We start from the raw sequence: 17,962 nt of genomic DNA, 5'->3' as shown, positions 1-17,962 counted from the left end.
ATTACAGCAAGGGGAACGTCTGTTCTCATTTGTCCGTTTAATCCAAGACCCGCAAAAACTTGATGAATGAGTTCACGTTTTTTTTTTTTTTTTTTTGCATGAACATGGAAAATTCTAGCTTCAAAGTTTCAGAAGTCACTTTCAGATAAAGCTGCAACTATTACATCCTGTTTTCCGACGTTTCAAAGCTCTCAAGCCTTGGATTCTGTTGTGAACTTTTTCAGGGTCTGAAGCAGCCTGAGCCCAACTCGGACGGTGAGGAAGCCACGGCCTTGTGTTTCCAGTGGAAGAGGAACCTGGAGATGTATCGAGCCCGGCAGACCTCTAATCCAGAAACCGACGAGCTCGGTTTAAGGAAGACCTCATCGCACGCTTTAGCTCCCAGTCTCGCCCCCCAGGTCAACGTCTAGAAAAGCAGTAGAGCTTACTGTACCTTCGAAACAAACTAAATTGTGTTGATGATATTCATGAAATATTATAGATCGTATACGGTAATCTTAATAGCACTTAATATAGGACAACAAATATATGCCAGGATGAAGAACAGTTGTTTTTTCACTTCTTTAGTCCATATATTTATAATAAAAATCACATAAACGATGAACACGTTTTTAAAAATGCCATGTAGTATTAAAACACTTGGGCTGCGTTACAGCTACACACTGGCATGGCAGAAATAAAGCATGACTGTATGCACTAAAACACACTGTACAAAATGCACATTTAAAAAGTGAAACATGAACGCTGTAAAAAAAATAAAAAATAGCTTATTTTTAGGCAAACGAAATCAGCTTGCATTACAGACAAACTGTTACTTGAAATGCCAGGAACACAGTCTTCAGAGCTTTAAATACAGTTTACACAAACAAGTCAACAGAAACTGTATTAAAAGCCGTATTTGTTGCATATGTACATACTGTATACCTGCAATGCCATTAAGGCAGCACCTCTGTCTGAAGAGCGCACGCAGAAACTTTCCTTGTTATGAACATAGTTGTATATTTTTTAGCCTCATCGGTTACTTTTTTTTTAAAAATGGCACAAACTTTCAGCTGATAGAAACCGTTCACTTCAAAACTTTTGAAGCACTTACAACAAAGTGTGAGAATAAATACCACCATCTGTCTGTGTGTACTAAGACTGAATACTTGCATATAAAAAAGATGTAAAAAAAAAAAAGGTGAAAAATGACACAATAATAAAATACCTTAACATAACTGCATGCAAATCCTCTGTTTCTTCCCTCACAATAATCTGCAAACTGACAAAAGTGTGGTTTGATGACCTATACAGGATTATGTACAGAAATAAATAAAAGCATAAAATGTTAAATTACTGAACAGGTTCCAACAGTTTACAAACTCCACGTTTAGTTTTTGTTTCCTCTGAAGCGTTTACTGACAGAAAGGAGACGCAGTGGGGTCAAAAGTCTTGAATACGTCTTTAAGTGTCCGGTCTGCCTCCTCTAGATCTTTCTGTTTTGCTTCTTCCTCCTTTACTTCCTCCTCTTCTTCCATCTCTCTGTCCGGCTCCTGTTTGACCTCCATTTCCTCCTGTGCTCCAGCAGAGCCTTGTCCTCCTTGCTTGGCCTGCCTGGGGTCGGAGTACTGAGGCCGGATCAGTCCAGCCAGCGCTGGGATGGGGAGATTATGAACAGCGGGGGGTTTGACAGGTGAGGCGGGGGGCACTGTGGGAGAAGCAGGAGGAGAAGCCTGATGTGAGGAGACCTCTGTGCTTGTGGCCTCATCAAAAGAAGCACTTTGCTTGATGGGTGAAAGTGACGCTGCGGGAGCGTTCTCACTTTTAGACGGCTGTTTCAGAATCCCCGCCTTTTTAGGAGGCTCCCCCTGCTCCTTCTGAGCATGCTCAGTTTGAGAGCGAGGATCGTACAGACTGATGCCCCCGAGTATCGTAGTAGGGCTCTCCAGACCTCCATCAGAAGAAGCCAGTCGGGGGGCGTATGGCGGCAGCTTCTCGGGTTCTGGTTTTCCTCGAGGGGAGGAGCTGGCGCTGGCTTTCTGTAGTCTGGGGTCCACCGGTCCACCTGATGAGGGCTCTTTCTGACCCAGCAGCTTGGAGTCCAGACTCCCTCTACGTTTCAGTCTGGGGTCAAGAGATTTTTGCTGGCGTGGATCTACCGGTCTTTCCGTTGGGGATCGAGACTCCAAGGATCCAGCAGGGAAACGGTTCAAACGCTCCTTCAAACGGGCCGCTGCGAGTCTGGGGTCTGACGGTGGAGGGCTGGAAACCGCTACGTGGTCGGGCAGGTTTGTTCGGTTCATCTGAGCGTCGGCAATAAGGGGTGGAAGAGGCAGGTTAATGGAGTGCTCCTGTTTGGGGATAAGGGAAGGAATAAGATCCTCAGGCGCCCAAACCACAGTCTGAGCGAAGGAGGGCCTCTGGAGGAGGATGTCCACCCGGATGTGACTGAACTGCTTTAACTGACAACGAGGGTCCCGCAGCACCGCCCCGGGGCTGGCATCTAACGGGATAAGTACAGTTCTGTCCCTGAGCTCCCGCTCCCCTTCATCCTCCTCCTCGCCTGTTGGAGGCTTTTGTGGAACAGGATGGTTCGGCAGGCGATAGGAACCAGATTCAGCCGGTCTCAACTTCCTGGGGTCTCTGGAGAACCGTGGATCTGCAGCTCCGTCCGACTCCTTGCCGACATCTGAGAGTCGCTGTCTAGGGTCCGGCTTCATTCGCGGGTCACATGGCGGTGACTTAAGAAGCCGAGGGTCGCTCAGTGCTGGAGCCCCCGGCACAACCTGGAGGGGCTTGGACTGACTCTTCTGCATTTCACTGTGTTTCTTCAGAGACTTGAGAATGGAGGAAACACAGGAGCTCCCATCCTCCTCATCACTTGAGTACCAGTTTGTAGTTTCATCTGCAATGAAGAGTAGCGTTTAGAAGTTATCTGAAAATCAATCATGAAGCTCGTTTCTGCAAATCCTTCCCCCCAGACCAGGGGGCTGGAACCTTTACGATCAAAAGAGCCATTTTACACCTTCGTTCACTAAATTAAGTGTTCAGAGCTGCAACATTGATAACTGTGGTTATCAATTGGTGGCCCATGGGCCACTTTAGGTTTGTTGGAAGGGGCTTTTGTGGCCACTAGGGGTGACATTATAAAGATAAAATAACTAATAATTTATATTTTTACAATTTAAGACAAATGAAAAGATCAGATTCTTTTAAAGAGAGGTTTTTTTTTTTTTTATGAATACAAACTATGAACTATGCAGACCTAGGTACTTTTTTTAATTGTGGAAAAATTAATTAAGTATAGAAATGAAGCATAAAGTGAAAGTGAATATGTTTTACTCCTTGTACTGGTTCCAGTATTCACATGTTTGCAAAAGAAATGACGGGAAAATTGATAAAAACTAGTCGTTTTTTGTTGTTTGTACAACCAGTAATATTCAGTTTTATGTCAGTTTTGGTCAAAGCTTGAAAGCGCCGCATGTCGCCCCAGAGCTGCAGGTTGCAGAACCCCCTGCCCTAGACAATGCTCTTCTTTAAAAAAAGTTTTGTCGTTTTTTTTCTTGTACAAATTAATCCAGTTCTTGACAATCAGCTATAATGACCCAGCTGTTTTTTTTTTTAATATATATATCATTTTCTTTAACTTGTTCTTCTCAATTTGTACGCTTCCTTTTATGATTGTCCACTGTTGTCATCATTCTTTGTTAAAATCAGGTCTCTCTTGTAAATGAGTCCCCGAGGCTCAATGGGACTAACCTGCATAAATAAAGGTTGAATGAATGAATCATCACCTTTATTTTCATGATCATCGTGGTCCTCTGCACTGCGCGACTCTTTCCCCTGTGGTTCTTGCTGCTGCTGCTGCTGCGTTAGGTGCAGGAAGATGGCTTTCTGCACTTCTGCTGGCAAAGACTTTAACTGTGACTCTGCGCCCAACTGCTGCTGGAGGTTCTGCACAAAGGCCAGAGCAGGATCTACAAGAAAACACGCTGTCAGTAACATGTTCTACACAATAAACCTATTCAAGGAGTTCAGATGTTACTCACCTCCCTGTTGACTGACGGCCTGATTTTGTACAAAGCTGCTAAAGAACTCCGCTGGGTTCTGACTCATAGACTGAAAAGGCAACATATTTTGCAACATATGCAGATCTGGAGGGAATGGAGGCCTCTGCATGTTCATCTGTTGGCTGATGGGTATGTGAAAAGGTGGGGGTGGACCAGAGGGAGCTGGTGGCTGCATTTGATATCCATGAAGTGGGTGCTGTCCTGCGGGACTCTGCTGCATGGGTGGTCCCATAAGAACAGGGGATTCAGGAGGAGGAATTGGAGGTGGAGCTGAGGGTGCGGTGGATCCGATCTGTGCATCCTCTGCATCTCCGCTAAACTGCTCCGTTCCATCACCTTCATTCTGTGAGTAGCTGGTGCCACTGAAATATAAAAATGATTGTAATATTTGGAGTACGATCTGAGCACTCCTTGTAGCTTTCATTAAGGATCATGTTGGTTACCTCTGAGCAATTTTTTGTACCAAATCCACAGTAGGTTGAACCTTGATTTCAAACAGAGAGGGAATCTTCTTGTTTCCATCTGTCGGGCTGCTCTGACCAGGAGTAGGCAGCAACCCCACTCCAGGTGGAGGTTTGGGAAGAGGGGCAATACCCTGTTTTCTCAAATCCTCCAGCTCTAACTCATCCTCACGGGCATTCTCCTCCTCGGTGTTGATTATCTATCCAACAAATCAAAAAGAAGTCGTAAAAAACACTGATGAGCATATGAGCCGAAAACAAAAACCTGAGTTTCTATGTTCTACCTTTTCAAGCAGCTCTTTCGTCACATCATTCAAAGCATCATGGGAGAACTTGCAGTTGTCTCCTTGATAACATTTGGCTCCAGTGTGAAAGAACTTGCAGGGGTATTCATGTACAAACACAGGTTAAGGAGCCAGGATGTTGTGTTTAAAGTTAATCATGCAACGTCTTTTATAAAAGCATCACTTGGTGAAGGATATTGTGCATGTAAATGCAGTGATCTCCTTTGCTGCAGTATCCTTGAAGGTAAAACTTACAAAGTTCCTTTTTCTTATCAGGTATCACGAGTTCGTGTTCAAATTTGCATTGTTCTCCCTGTGAGAAAACAAAACGTATTTTAATATAGTAGTCCCTCGTTTATCGCGAAGGATCCATACCCTGGAGCCCTGCGATAAGTGAAAACCCACAATAAACAATGTTTCTAAACTCTAAACGCTCTAAAAGAGCACAGAATATCATGATTACAGCTCTGTGCTTCAGATGCGCTTGGCCACGCCCACTTCTCCGCTCTGCATGGCGAACAGCTGATCAGCTGCAGGAGGAAGCTTATCCTGCAGTATGGGCTGCACAAAGGTGCAGCAAATAAAAATTCCATGACGATCGTGCGGCTCATCCATCAATCAGCCAACTGTGTTGCATGTCCAATCTTATTTTGAAAAACCGCGACAGAGCGGGTCCGCGATAAACGAACAGCCAAGTAGCGAGAGACTACTGTATAGGGCGGCACGGTGCAGTAGAGGTTAGAGCTGTCGCCTCAGTGAGAAGATCGTAGGATCGCCCTCTGGCCTGAGGGCTCTCCCAGTGGAGTTTACATGTTCTCCCTGTATACTTTTTCCAGGTATTCTGGTTTCTCCCCACAGACCAAACACGTTAGCTTAAACTGGTAACTCTAAATGGTTGCTGAGTGCGTTTGAGAGTGTGATTGTTTGTCTTATGCGCTATGCAATGGACTTCTGAACTCTGCAGGGTGTGCCCCGCCCCTCGTACAGTGACCGTTGGAGATTGGCACCAGCCTCTCGCAACCCAAAAAGAAAAAGCGAATAAAGAGAACGAATGGAAGGAGCTTTTCATCTGATAGAGAAGCTAAAGTAGAAGAAACTCATTAGCATTATGCTGCTGTACCTTAATGCAGCGACCCTCCAAGAAGTACTTGCAGATGTATCTTCCATTGTGTTCTACGGTATGCTGGTTGATGAACTCCTTGCTCATAATTGGCCGTTTCTTCTGAAAGCCAGAGATTTTTCCATCCTGTGACACAAAACAACCATCTCAGATTAATTACGACATTGGTTGCAGGGTGTCCCTCTGCATGAAAGGCAACCTCATTCTGAAAGTACTGTCTCTGTAAAGTGGAAAAGCTACAGTGTATGTGCCAAAAGTCTGCCTAAGTTTATGGGGACATACTCACTTGTCCCATGTCTTCACCTCCGTCTCCTCCTCGACCCCGCCCACGTCCCACCACCCAGGGTTTGCCTTTAAACTTCTTGATCTTGTTGAGCATCCCACGTCCTCTTCCTGGTCCATTACCTCGGCCCCGTCCTCTCAGTCCAACTAAAAAAAAAAAAATACAAGCACAACTCTGATTTTTTAATCACAGCCCATCTAGTCCCATTGAAGAAAACATTAGAATCCACAGTGAACTAAGTTGAAGTACAGGAAATGTGTTTTTTATTCGAAAGTGAGTCATACACTGTTGATGCTTCATCCCTCTCATGCTTCCTCGGATCATCTGGTCTTTGGAGTGGCGTCCTTTCCCCTGACTGGAGTCTTTGGGTGGTTGATACTCAGACATGTCGTCTTCGTAATCGTCCTCCTCTTCATCGTAGTCGTACTTGTCGTCGCTGTAGTCGTCGCTGTATTTGTCAAAATCGCTGCTCTTCTGCGGCGACAACTTTCTGAAGCCGCCGTGGATTTTCTTCGAGTGCTGTCGGCCAAACAAAAAGAGAAAAATATTGTCCCGCAGTCATTCTTACGTTTTCCTGAATGCAGCAGCGAAGGACAACCCACCTGAGAGGACTGGACGTCAGACGCACGACCATATCCCTGACTCTTCCTGTTTATGGGCCTTTCGGGTCGGTCGTAGTCGGAGTCGTAGCTGTCAGAACTGGAGCTGCTGGAGGGGGAATGATGCTGAGGAAAGGGACAAAAGGAACAAAACAACAATAAAGTTTAAAAGTTACTGATATACTGTAATTTCTGGACTATTGAGCGCACCTGAATATAAGCTGCGCCCGCTAAGTTTAAAAAGCAAATGTAAAATTTTACATAAACAGGCTGCACGTGTCTATAAGCTGCAGGTATTCACGTTGTCACATGAGACATTTACAAATAAATATTTCTTTGGTTTTTTTTTAACTTTTAATTAAATGCGTACCGGTAACACACACACAAATACAGGAAATTGTTTTTTTTTTTTTTTACCAGTGCCTGTTAGACGGCTGATTAAAAAAATACAGTAATCTACCAGGAAGTCATTGATCGCTACCCCCTAAGAGAGATGTATCTTGAGCAGCTATGTGAGCGCCTGGGTGTGACGAAGCTAAATGTTTTGGTGGCACGAAGCTCGTTAGCCCATGAAAAAAAAAAAAATCCATAAATTAGCCACAACATTGTAAGCCGCGGTGTTCAAAGTGTGTGAAAAAAGTAGCAGCTTATGGTCCAGAAATTACAGTGTATTTTAAACCCTTCCCACACTCTTGCAATATTCTAAACAATGTTTCTAAACTCTAAAACTCTAAAAAAAAAACACAGAATGTCATGATTTCAGCTCCCTGCCTCCTCTGCTCTTGGCCACGCCCACTTCTCCGTGTTGCATGGTGAACAGCTGATCAGCTGCAGCAGGAAGTTTATCCTGCAGTATGGGCTGCACAAAGGCGCTAAATAATTTAAAATAATGTATTTAAAATAAAAAATCCATGCCGAGCGTGCGACTCATCCATCAATCAGCCAATTGCGTGCCACGTCCCATTTTATTTTGAAAAAAACCACGATAGAGCGAGTCCACAATAAACGAACCACAAAGTAGCAAGGGACTACTGTAATATATGTGACTGCGTATCAAGGTCTTACCCTCTGTCTGTCTCGCCTCCGTCTTTTAGACCGCCTCTTCTCTTTGATCTTCTTATATCTTTTCCTCGAGTGTCTGCGTGCCTTATCATCTTTTTCTTTGCTTTTTTCTTTCACTTTTTCCTTCTCTTTCTCGCTTTCTTCCTTCGGCTCAGCAGCCTCTTTGTTCTCCTCTTCAATTTCAATCCCCTCGTCGTCTATTTCTCCATCTTCCAGTTCTCCGTCCTCCCTGCAAGAAAAGGAAAGCCGTGCATTTGGTCAACAGAATGTCCAAAAGCAACCAGCTTTGAATTCTAGTCGCACGTCTTTGAAGTTGCAATAGATTTCAGTGAAACTCTATGAACGTTATCACTGATTGTACATCTACAACTGATGGAGAAAAAGTTTTTGCAAGACAAAAATGGCAATAACTCGGTCAATGTTACAAAACATTAGCTAAAATTTGGGCAAACAGTAGCCGAGCGTAACTCACATCTCATGAGATCACGTCTCATTTACAAGGTTTACTGTAACTCAACCCCTTCTCATAATAAAATGAACACTGGTCTCAAAGGCAGCAAGTGATGTGCCTACAAGGAATGCTAAGCCTTTACATTAAAAATGTCTCACATCTGAAACTAATATTCTCGCTCTAAACCTTTTATTGTACCAAAAGAGGAAAAAAGTGGACAATTCATGTTAAGTATTTTTCTCTCCCTCACTCTTCCTGTATAATAACCAGTTATTTACCATTTATTAGTGCTATTTCATGAACACTAGATAAAATTCAGCTTCTTGTTGGGTAAATTCAAATAAAACCTTTGCTGTTTAAAAGCTCAATTTTGTGCATAACAAAGCAGATCTAACAGCAACCTGGCTTGGCTGTGATAGACAAATTATAACAAAATAAGCAGATAAATGATCAATACTACGTCAGAACTTTAAGGAAGATGTATCTTATTTTAAAGGGGGTCTACGTGAAACAGTTGTGAACAAATAACACTTTTCAGTGCAGAAACCATTTTCGTAGCACGTCAGCTGCCTTAAAAATACACACCAGGTGGAGACTGTGGAATAGAAACAAGGTGAAATTGAAAAGTATGACTAGTGAGATGAGCGATGTGACAATGGGACATCCCTCCAACTACAGTACTGGATACAACTATGGCTCCTCTACTCGCTACTACTTTTTTTTAAATTTTTATAGTACCCTTATTAATTTCCAATGGGGAAATTAATTCTGTATTTTTCTTATCGTACATGTGAGCAAACGCGGAGCAGCTAGGGGGATGGGGGCTTTGCTCAGGGGCCCAGAGTGGAGGCAGGGCTTCACCTTACCCATCCACATGAGAGTTGAACCAGCAACCTTCCGATCACATTCTCTAGCCTCTGCGCCACCACTCCCCCATCTAATTGTGCGAACGCTAACACAAGCAGATCTTTTCACTGCGTTTTCTGGTAATACTGGTAACTACAAATCACAGCTCGCATAATAAACCACATTTTGAGTCATGAAAGAACTGCAGGTGATCGCCAACCCATTGTTTTTAACAATAACGTACGTTTGCACAATGTCACGTATGCCCAGAATACAGCGTAAACCATTAGGCTTTGACTTCCACATTCAAATCCTGCCTCAAAGACATTAAAACCGTTTTATAATGAACAAGGACACAGGCCTGGACCCTGAAGAAACCATCCCAACCCTTAATGAACTGTCTGAGCAGTACTGCCAGGTGCCCAGTAGGGGGCGTCAAGCAGCAAAGATGGGCGTGGCGTTGACGTCATTTTCATGGCATCCTGCAGAAGAGGGGGGAAAAAAACGCTCAACTATGAATCCCAGCACAACAGAACGATGAGCTCTGCTACCCTGCATGGAAATGATGAGTGTGATCGGCACGGTGATGTAAAATCCAGTCTCAAACGCACCAAAAAAAGGCATGCAAAAATAATTTCAGTATTGGGGAGGAAACCTTAGAAATGTCTGCAATTCATGAAAATAAAAGAGACAACGGTAAGCACAAGCACCCACGCCACTGAAACGCACAGATGAGCGTATTAAGAATTGCACAAGAATGTTACTCGACCTTTCATCCCCTGCAAGCTCAGAGTCTGTCATGTTTTTGTCAAGAACAGGGGCTGGGGGACTGGAAACCAGGCTCACAGAAGCCATTGGAAACACGGATCTGCCTCCCTTCTCCCCCGTACAAGAGTGAGTTAACACAAGTCACTCAAGGAGACGTTGGTCTGTGAGAGATGCTGGAAGATTTCAGGCTGGAAAAGACTCACGGTGTTACATGTCTCGACAGAGACAGTAAAAACAGACATTCTCCTCTTTCATATCAATGGCGTTTTAACCCTGTGAGCACAGCTCGACACCCCGCTTTGCTAATGTCCCGTCGGTTGACAGCTGCCATGGTGAGACAGAGGAGACGGAGGGAGAAACAGACAGAAATGTAACCATGTTCGTTGGTTTCAGCATCTTCATAGGCTTTCTCAACGGGGACATCGTCACAAAATGGCTTCTGAGTTATGCTGCACATTCCTCGACTGTGTGTGCGCCCCATATATATAGTCTCCGCTGGATCTATCTAACTTGGGACCAACAAACCCCGTTCAACGATTGGTCGACAGTCGCACGAGTAAAGAAATACGGCGATGTGATTGGCTCAAAGCAATGTCAATCTGTTTTAGCCTAAAAACAACGTCGAGGAGCATATCACACACAGCCTTTTAACGCCGAGTATTTATAATACTTTACATGTGTATTACGTAGTAATAACAACTAAAATGTAATTACCAACGCTTTGTTAGCAGCGTCGTATTAGCTAACGGTTAAAATCAAGGGCTAAAAGGTTGAAAAAAAGGGCTCTCGTGCGCATATGAATGTCACACAAACTGTACCGATCGCGCGCCTGCGCAATGCTGTTGCAGTCCAGCAGGGGTCAGTAGGTGACTGCAAATCCGCCTGAAGTATGGTAAGCAAACTTATCATTTAATAACAAAGTAGGTATAAAATCCAACATTTTTCAGTCAGGTCATCTGGACAGTTACTTTTTTTGTGCTGAAACATTTCCCCTTCGATCCGGAAGGCTTCATCAGTCAAGGAAACACACAACACAACTGATTCTTCCTCCAACAGTTTACTCCAAAGTGGAACAAAGCAGTTCTGCTTGTGATTAGATGGTCTCTTTGGTACGCCCCTGCTCCATTGCCGGCCCTCTTCCTTGTTGACAGTCTTGTCAAACAGGTTGAAAACAACAATGTCCATGCTCGTTTTTAGTTTTCAACCAGCTTGACAAGACTGTCAACAAGGAAGAGGGCCGGCAATGGAGCAGGGACGTACCAAAGAGACCATCTAATCACAAGCAGAACTGGTTTGTTCCACTTTGGAGTAAGCTGTTGGAGGAAGAATCAGTTTTGTTGTGTGTTTCCTTGATTGATGAAGCCTTCCGGATCAAAGGCGAAACGTTTCAGCACAAAAAAAGAAACTGTCCAGATGACCTGACTGAAAAATGTTAGATTATTATATAATAGTAATACAATTTCTCCAAAGATATATAAAATTCAGTCTTCTGTTACAAATAAAGTCCAGTTGTTTTTGTATTGCACGTCTTTTGAATTTATCATGTCCTGGATGACTGCGAATCTTCACCAGCATAAAGTCCAGCTATTTTTAGTAGAAGTTAGCATTTAAACAAGAATGATATCCATCTTGTTCATGATATTTAGGACGAAAGACTTCATTTTTACACTCGTTTTTATTCGGCATTTAGCTCTAGATCTACACAAAAGTACTTTTTTTCTGCCAGGATAATGTGAATATTTAAAACAGAATTCTTAGTAGAGGAGTTGCTTTTTCAAACCTGGTTCATTTGAAATATCCTAAATAAAAAATAATAAACAAGATACATCTCATATAATTTTAAAATATTATTTTAATGAATAAAATATATCATATTCCTGTCATGACTGTAGTTCAAATTATACTTTAGACATCTTTATTTGACCCATATAGCAACAATGTATAAATTGAAAACTTAGTTTATATTTTATCTTTTCACATCTGTGCGCCAATGAACAAAACTAGGTTGGTACAAAAATTGGGGGGGGGGGGGGTATCCACAGTTTTTTAGATATTTAAATATAAATTTTACAAGTAGTGATACTGATTTAGATATAGTCAATTTTAGTTCTGCTGCAGAATTCTGTTACAGACATGAAATTATGTAATTTAACTGTATGATACAACAGTCTGCCATACTTTGAAATTTTAACGCTCAACAAATGTAAAAGCTACATTTGGGATATGTCACGTTTTTCAATTTATGTAAAAAATTAAATTTTAACATTAGAAAAATGTGTTGTATTTAAATAAAAGCGAACGGGGCTTTAGGCAGCCTTTGAGCAGTGGGAGGGATTTTTGGCTGCAGGAAACCAGTCTGCAGAGCTGAAACTTTCCAACAGCGCAGAAAGAGGCTGGAGCGCATCTCTGGTTCGGACACCTGATGTCCACCGTCCTCAATCTTCACAAGAGCGGAGCTTAAAACATTGTTTTATGGCAACAAACCTCTTAAGGAGCTTAAGAACAGAAACCTAAATATCTGAGCATCTCAACAGGGAGCAGTCGTCCTGGACTTTCAGAAATGGATCAGTGTTTTCCGCGCAGGTGTCTGATCTTGTTGTGTTTGACAGCAGTTCAGGGTGGTCAAACCACTGTTCAGGTAAGAACAAATTATACACTTTTTTTTTATCTGAATGAATTGACTTAGAGGGTATAGAATCTGCTTTAAAAAACAGGTTTTTATGTAGGTAATTTAACATGTGTCGTTTGACCATTTAATCTCAGTTCAGTTTCTACATTTGTCTTAAAGTTTCTTTGTTTTTCCTTTTTATTTTATGATCAGGGGCACAACAAAGAGGGGGCCACAAGGGGCAATGACCACCAGTAAAAATTTGCTGTCACAGGACATTCAATGCCCATAGTTTTTAAAATATATATGAATTACGATTGTTAAATTGAAGCTTTGGTGAGTTGAATAGTGGCTGTTCTTTACTCAATAATATAACAGAATATAGATGCATTAGAAGGAGGTTTTATAAAACAACATGTTATATATCTAAAAAAGTTAAATCTGGTCCTCTGGACATTCAAAAAAACCCAAAACAAAGAAAAACAACAAAAAATGTAGAAACGTTTCGTCTCTCGTCCGAGAGACTTCCTCAGTCTGAGGAGCTGTTTTCAGCTCAGTCTCTTAAATAGCACCTTCTCAGAGTGGATCAACCAGTTTGCTGCTGACAACCAAAACCAGCTGATCACATGCTCAAGAAGGACCATCAGCCTAACAATTGAGCATGCATCAGGATAACATGTTATATAGCTTTTGGTTTTGATGTTCCAGTCAGAGGGGCCTGTATGGACACGTACTGAAAGTTTCCTGGTGGTGCCCAAGATGTTTAATCTATAGTGATCGAAATGAAATCAAATAAAAACATAACATCTGGATTTACAGTGCCTTGCAAAAGTATTCGGCCCCCTTGAACTTTTCCACCTTTTGCCTCATTTCAGGCTTCAAACATAAAGAGATAAAATTTTAAATTTTTGTGAAGAATCAACAACAAGTGGGAAACAATCGTGAAGTGGAATGAAATTTATTGGATGTGTCAAACTTTTTTAACAAATAAAAAACTGAAAAGTGGGGCGTGCAATATTATTCGGCCCCCTTGCGTTAATACTTTGTAGCTCCGCCTTTTGCTGCAGTTCCAGCTGCAAGTCTCTTGGGGTTTGTCTCTATCAGTTTTGCACATGGAGACACTGAAATTCTTGCCCATTCTTTCTTGCAAAACAGCTCGAGCTCAGTGAGGTTGGATGGAGAGCGTTTGTGAACAGCAGTCTTCAGCTCTTTCCACAGACTCTCGATTGGATTCAGGTCTGGACTTAGACTTGGCCATTCCAACACCTGGATATGTTTATTTGTGAACCATTCCATTGTAGATTTGGCTTTATGTTTTGGATCATTGTCTTGTTGGAAGATAAATCCCTGTCTCAGTCTCGGGTCTCTTGCAGACTCAAACAGGTTTTCTTCCAGAATGGTCCTGTGTTTGGCCCCATCCATCTTCCCATCAACTCTGACCATCTTCCCTGTCCCGCTGATGAAAAGCAGGCCCAAACCATGATGCTGCCACCACCATGTTTGACAGTGGGGATGGTGTGTTCAGGGTGATGAGCAGTGTTGCTTTTACGCCAAACATATCGTTTTGCATTGTGGCCAAACAGTTCGATTTTGGTTTTGTGTGACCAGAGCACCTTCTTCCACGTGTTTGGTGTGTCTCCCAGGTGACAAACTTTAAACAACACTTTTTATGGATATCTTTGAGAAATGACTTTCTTCTTGCCACTCTTCCATAAAGGCCAGATTTGTGCAGTGTACGACTGATTGTTGTCCTATGAACAGACTCTCCCACCTCAGCTGTAGATCTCTGCAGTTCATCCAGAGTGATCATGGGCCTCTTGGCTGCATCTCTGATCAGTCTTCTCCTTGTTCCAGATGAAAGTTTAGAGGGACGGCCGGGTCTTGGTAGATTTGCAGTGGTCGGATACTCCTTCCATTTCAATATGATTGCTTGCACTGTGCTCCTTGGGATGTTTAAACTTGGGAAATCTTTTTGTATCCAAATCCGGCTTTAAACTTCTCCACAACAGTATCTCGGACCTGCCTGGTGTGTTCCTTGGTCTTCATGATGCTCTCTGCACCTTGAACAGAACCCTGAGACTATCACAGAGCAGGTGCATTTATACAGAGACTTGATTACACACAGGTGGATTCTATTTATCACCATCAGTCATTTGGGACAACATTGGATCATTCATAGATCCTCACTGAACTTCTGGAGTGAGTTTGCTGCACTGAAAGTAAAGGGGACCAATAATATTGCACGCCCCTCTTTTCAGTTTTTTATTTGTTAAAAAGTTTGACACATCCATTAAATTTCATTCCACTTCACGATTGTGTCTCACTTGTTGTTGATTCTTCACAAAAAATAAAAAATTTATATCTTTATGTTTGAAGCCTGAAATGTGGCAAAAGGTTGAAAAGTTCAAGGGGGCCGAATACTTTCGCAAGGCACTGTAAATCCTCCCATGTCAGCTGGTGGCGTTTTGTCTTTGCCCTGAGCAGGTAAAGCACATCCAGTCCTGCCGCTTCACTTCAAATGTTCTGTAGCTTGTGATTGTACTGAGCCTTCCATACGCAGGCAGAGGAATTTAAGGTATGCCGTGCAGAGAAATCGCTCCAATAAGCATGTGATTAATAAACTCTTCTGAAAGGATCGGAGACTCTTTCTCAGAGGGACTCTGTAATGATCTGGAACAGACATTTTCCCTGAAGTTACTGCCACTGGCAACCGTGCTGTTTTGAGTGCACTCGTACCCAGAGTGCATTTCTATAGCCACGCAAAAACATGCAGAGGAACAGCGTTTTGGGCTGAGGTTCCTTTGACATCTGCCTGACAGCTGTATGTCACATAGACTAATAAAGTGAAACAGATCACAGTTAAATCTAGTAAAAACTCTCCAATAAGTTTTTCATTGCTACAAAAAACTCTTTGTAACCATAACGACTGTGTGCCCACCAATAACATGAATGACATCATTCTCCACTGCTGTATAATGTTTTGCTACCATTAAACTGAGGTGACCTCCTGTCCAACTCTTTTTTTTCCCCTCACTGGAAACTCAAAGCATTTGGGAAAAAGCTTTATTTTAATTATTTTTAAGTGTTAACTCAGCTCATGCTTCCCTATAACAGACATGCATGGATAAGCACCAGGTGGTCGGCTTGCTGCGTCAGATGGAGAAGTTCCTGAAAGGCCAGGAGATCCGGTTCACCGAGGGCCTCCGGATCATGAAGTCAAAGCTGGCATCACTTCAGAACTCTGTGTCCAAGTTACCTCAAGCTGACCAGTCAGCAGGTGAGGTGGTATCATTGTCCACATTACCTCTGATCCAGATGTTTTGACATATTGCAGCATAAAAAGTCAAGTTGACAACATTTACAACTCAGTTACAGACAGGTATCAGTCTGTGGGACAAAATGCAACGTGAATGCTGAGAGCAAGCTAAACAGAAGCTAAAACCTTAAATTAAATCTGAAAGTAGCTAAACCGTGACTTAAAACTAAAATTGGCAAATTTGTTGGTTAAAGCAAAAATTCAGAGGGGAAAGTAGCTAAAAACTAACAATAGCCAACCAAAAGTAAAATCTAATATTATTCAAACTATAGCTAAACCTAATATGAGCTAAACTATAGCTAAAAGCAGAATGTACCAAAAGTGTAGTTGAAAGTTACAATGAGTTATAATTAAAAGATAAAAAGCAGCAAAAATGCAAATAAAAGTTCAAATTAAATCATAAATAAAAAATTACCAAAACTGTGGCTAAAAGCTAAATGTAGCCAAATTAAAGCTAAAATACCAAAACAATACGTAAAAGGTAAAGCAGTTTCTTAAAAGTACAACTGGCAAAATAGTGGCTAAACAAACTATAGATAAAAGGTAAAACTAGCAAATCCTTAAACTAAATCTGAAAGTAGCTAAACCATGACTTAAAATTAAAATGAGCAAACTTGTTGGTAAACGCAAACATTCAGGGGGGGGAAAGTAGCTAAACGCTAATGTAGTGAACCTGATCTGACCCTGATCTGACCCTGATGACCTCAAATCTATCAGATGGACAGAGACTGTTATTTTCATTGATCTGAATACAGTCTGAGCCATCTGGTGACTTTCTTTCTTGAATTAATCAAGCAGAAAAGACAATTCTCTATAATCATTTACTGTTTTACAAATTTTTGATAATCAAATTGTGTTAGTTCCATTCAATGCTTACAGGTTGGAAAGAACTACTCATTTTATTTTACATAAGCAGTAAGTAATGATTTTTATTCCTCATTCAAAGAAGAAATCAGGTTAATATGCATTTCTTGATTTTCTGTCTGAAATGAGCCAAGCAACGTAAGTATGTGAAAGTTGAAGCTTCGGTCAACTAAATGTTTACTGAAAAAGAAATGTCATGTTTAATCTTTACAGAAGATACAGAAAAGTTGACTCCATGAAGTCTGCTTTTCTGCAATAATCTCTCTGTCAGTTGTTAAACAAACTCATTCTCTGACCTCGACTTTTGATAACACCTTACGTCAAAAAACACACCTCTTTCTGGTCCATCGACCAATCAAAAGCTCTCAAATGAACCGGAAGTCGACTCATTTAAAATGTGGCAACTTCCCAGTTCATGTTAGAGTCTGGAGTCTGATAGTTCCAGAGGCTGAGGAGATGAAGAACTAGAGAGTTGCTGGAGTTGAAAGATTCTGTTAGAGTCTGAGAAGTTCTGAAGAATGAAAGGAGTTCATGGTTCTTGGGTGCAAACGCATTCAGGATGATCCAGAGACGTTTTGGGATTATAATTTCTGTTTGAAAACCACGTACGACTCCCCGAGGGTTTGGTAGTTCTCACGGAGACGCTGAAAAGAGTCAGAAAGGAACCTACACCGACGCTGAGTTCATCATCAAGGTAGATGGTTCTATTTTCGACCAAGTGTACCGTGGGCAAGCTGATATCTGATGGAGCGTGCAATTTCTGGTCAAACAGATTAATTCCCTCACATATTTCTCTGTAAGATAAATCTCCATTTCATCTTAAAACTCTCCTCTTTCTCATAAAATCAGTACAGATATTTTAGAAATATCTGAAGCAAAGTCCTCGATCACCGCCGAGTGATCGATGCTCATTTCTTGTGAAACTTGTCTGTTATTATTTTCATATTTTGCCAAATTAATGTAAATGTTTGATGTTAAACTTTGATTCTGAAAATAAATGACCGCATTGATTTGATGGGTCAAAGATAAATAACGTCTCTCGTTACATTTCTGTTAAATTCAATGCACGACATTACACAGTCAGAAAGATGAGGAACTCGTGAAAAAGTATGCATATATATCTCATATATTGTCTTACTACACTAACAATAGCAAACCAAAAGTAAAACCTAAAGTTGTCCAAACTATAGCTAAAGAACCTAATATGAGCTAAACCATAGCTAAAAGCAGAATGTACCAAAAGTGTAGCTA

At 41.7% G+C, this 17,962-nt stretch overlaps 2 protein-coding genes across 2 annotated transcripts in view; one reads left to right on the top strand and one right to left on the bottom strand.

Moving 5' to 3' along the window:
* Positions 1–1,240: 1,240 nt before the first annotated feature.
* On the bottom strand, positions 1,241–10,372 carry LOC119411446 (zinc finger CCCH domain-containing protein 6). Its single transcript, XM_037678400.1, has 12 exons — positions 9,925–10,372; positions 7,862–8,087; positions 6,800–6,922; positions 6,482–6,716; positions 6,201–6,343; positions 5,915–6,040; positions 4,993–5,107; positions 4,795–4,904; positions 4,493–4,710; positions 4,029–4,411; positions 3,774–3,956; positions 1,241–2,884 (listed from the first exon to the last, which is right to left on the bottom strand). The coding sequence occupies exons 1-12, from the start codon at positions 10,008–10,010 to the stop codon at positions 1,395–1,397; spliced, it is 3,438 nt and encodes a 1,145-aa protein (XP_037534328.1). The 5' UTR covers positions 10,011–10,372; the 3' UTR covers positions 1,241–1,394.
* Positions 10,373–12,483: 2,111 nt separating this feature from the next.
* The window catches only part of LOC119411557 (fibulin-7), a 27,672-nt gene continuing 22,193 nt past the window's right edge, over positions 12,484–17,962 (top strand). Inside the window, exons 1-2 of the mRNA XM_037678514.1 lie at positions 12,484–12,561; positions 15,646–15,808. Coding sequence (XP_037534442.1) covers positions 12,484–12,561; positions 15,646–15,808 — 241 coding nt within the window. The remainder of the gene's footprint in view (positions 12,562–15,645; positions 15,809–17,962) is intronic.

Source organism: Nematolebias whitei, chromosome 1, assembly GCF_014905685.2.
Source record: "Nematolebias whitei isolate Nwh7 chromosome 1, NemWhi1, whole genome shotgun sequence".
NCBI classification, from domain to species: Eukaryota; Metazoa; Chordata; class Actinopteri; order Cyprinodontiformes; family Rivulidae; genus Nematolebias; species Nematolebias whitei.
This window is presented reverse-complemented; position numbering and strand designations above follow the sequence as displayed.

Bases quoted from the DNA above. Each gene is read 5' to 3' on its own strand.
- LOC119411446 (XM_037678400.1), bottom strand. From the start codon at position 10,010: ATGGCTTCTGTGAGCCTGGTTTCCAGTCCCCCAGCCCCTGTTCTTGAC. The intron at 5,108-5,914 runs GTACAGCAGCAT...GTTTTCTCACAG, and splicing joins TGGAGGGTCGCTGCATTAAG to GGAGAACAATGCAAATTTGA. The intron at 4,412-4,492 runs GTAACCAACATG...TTTATATTTCAG, and splicing joins GTACAAAAAATTGCTCAGAG to TGGCACCAGCTACTCACAGA.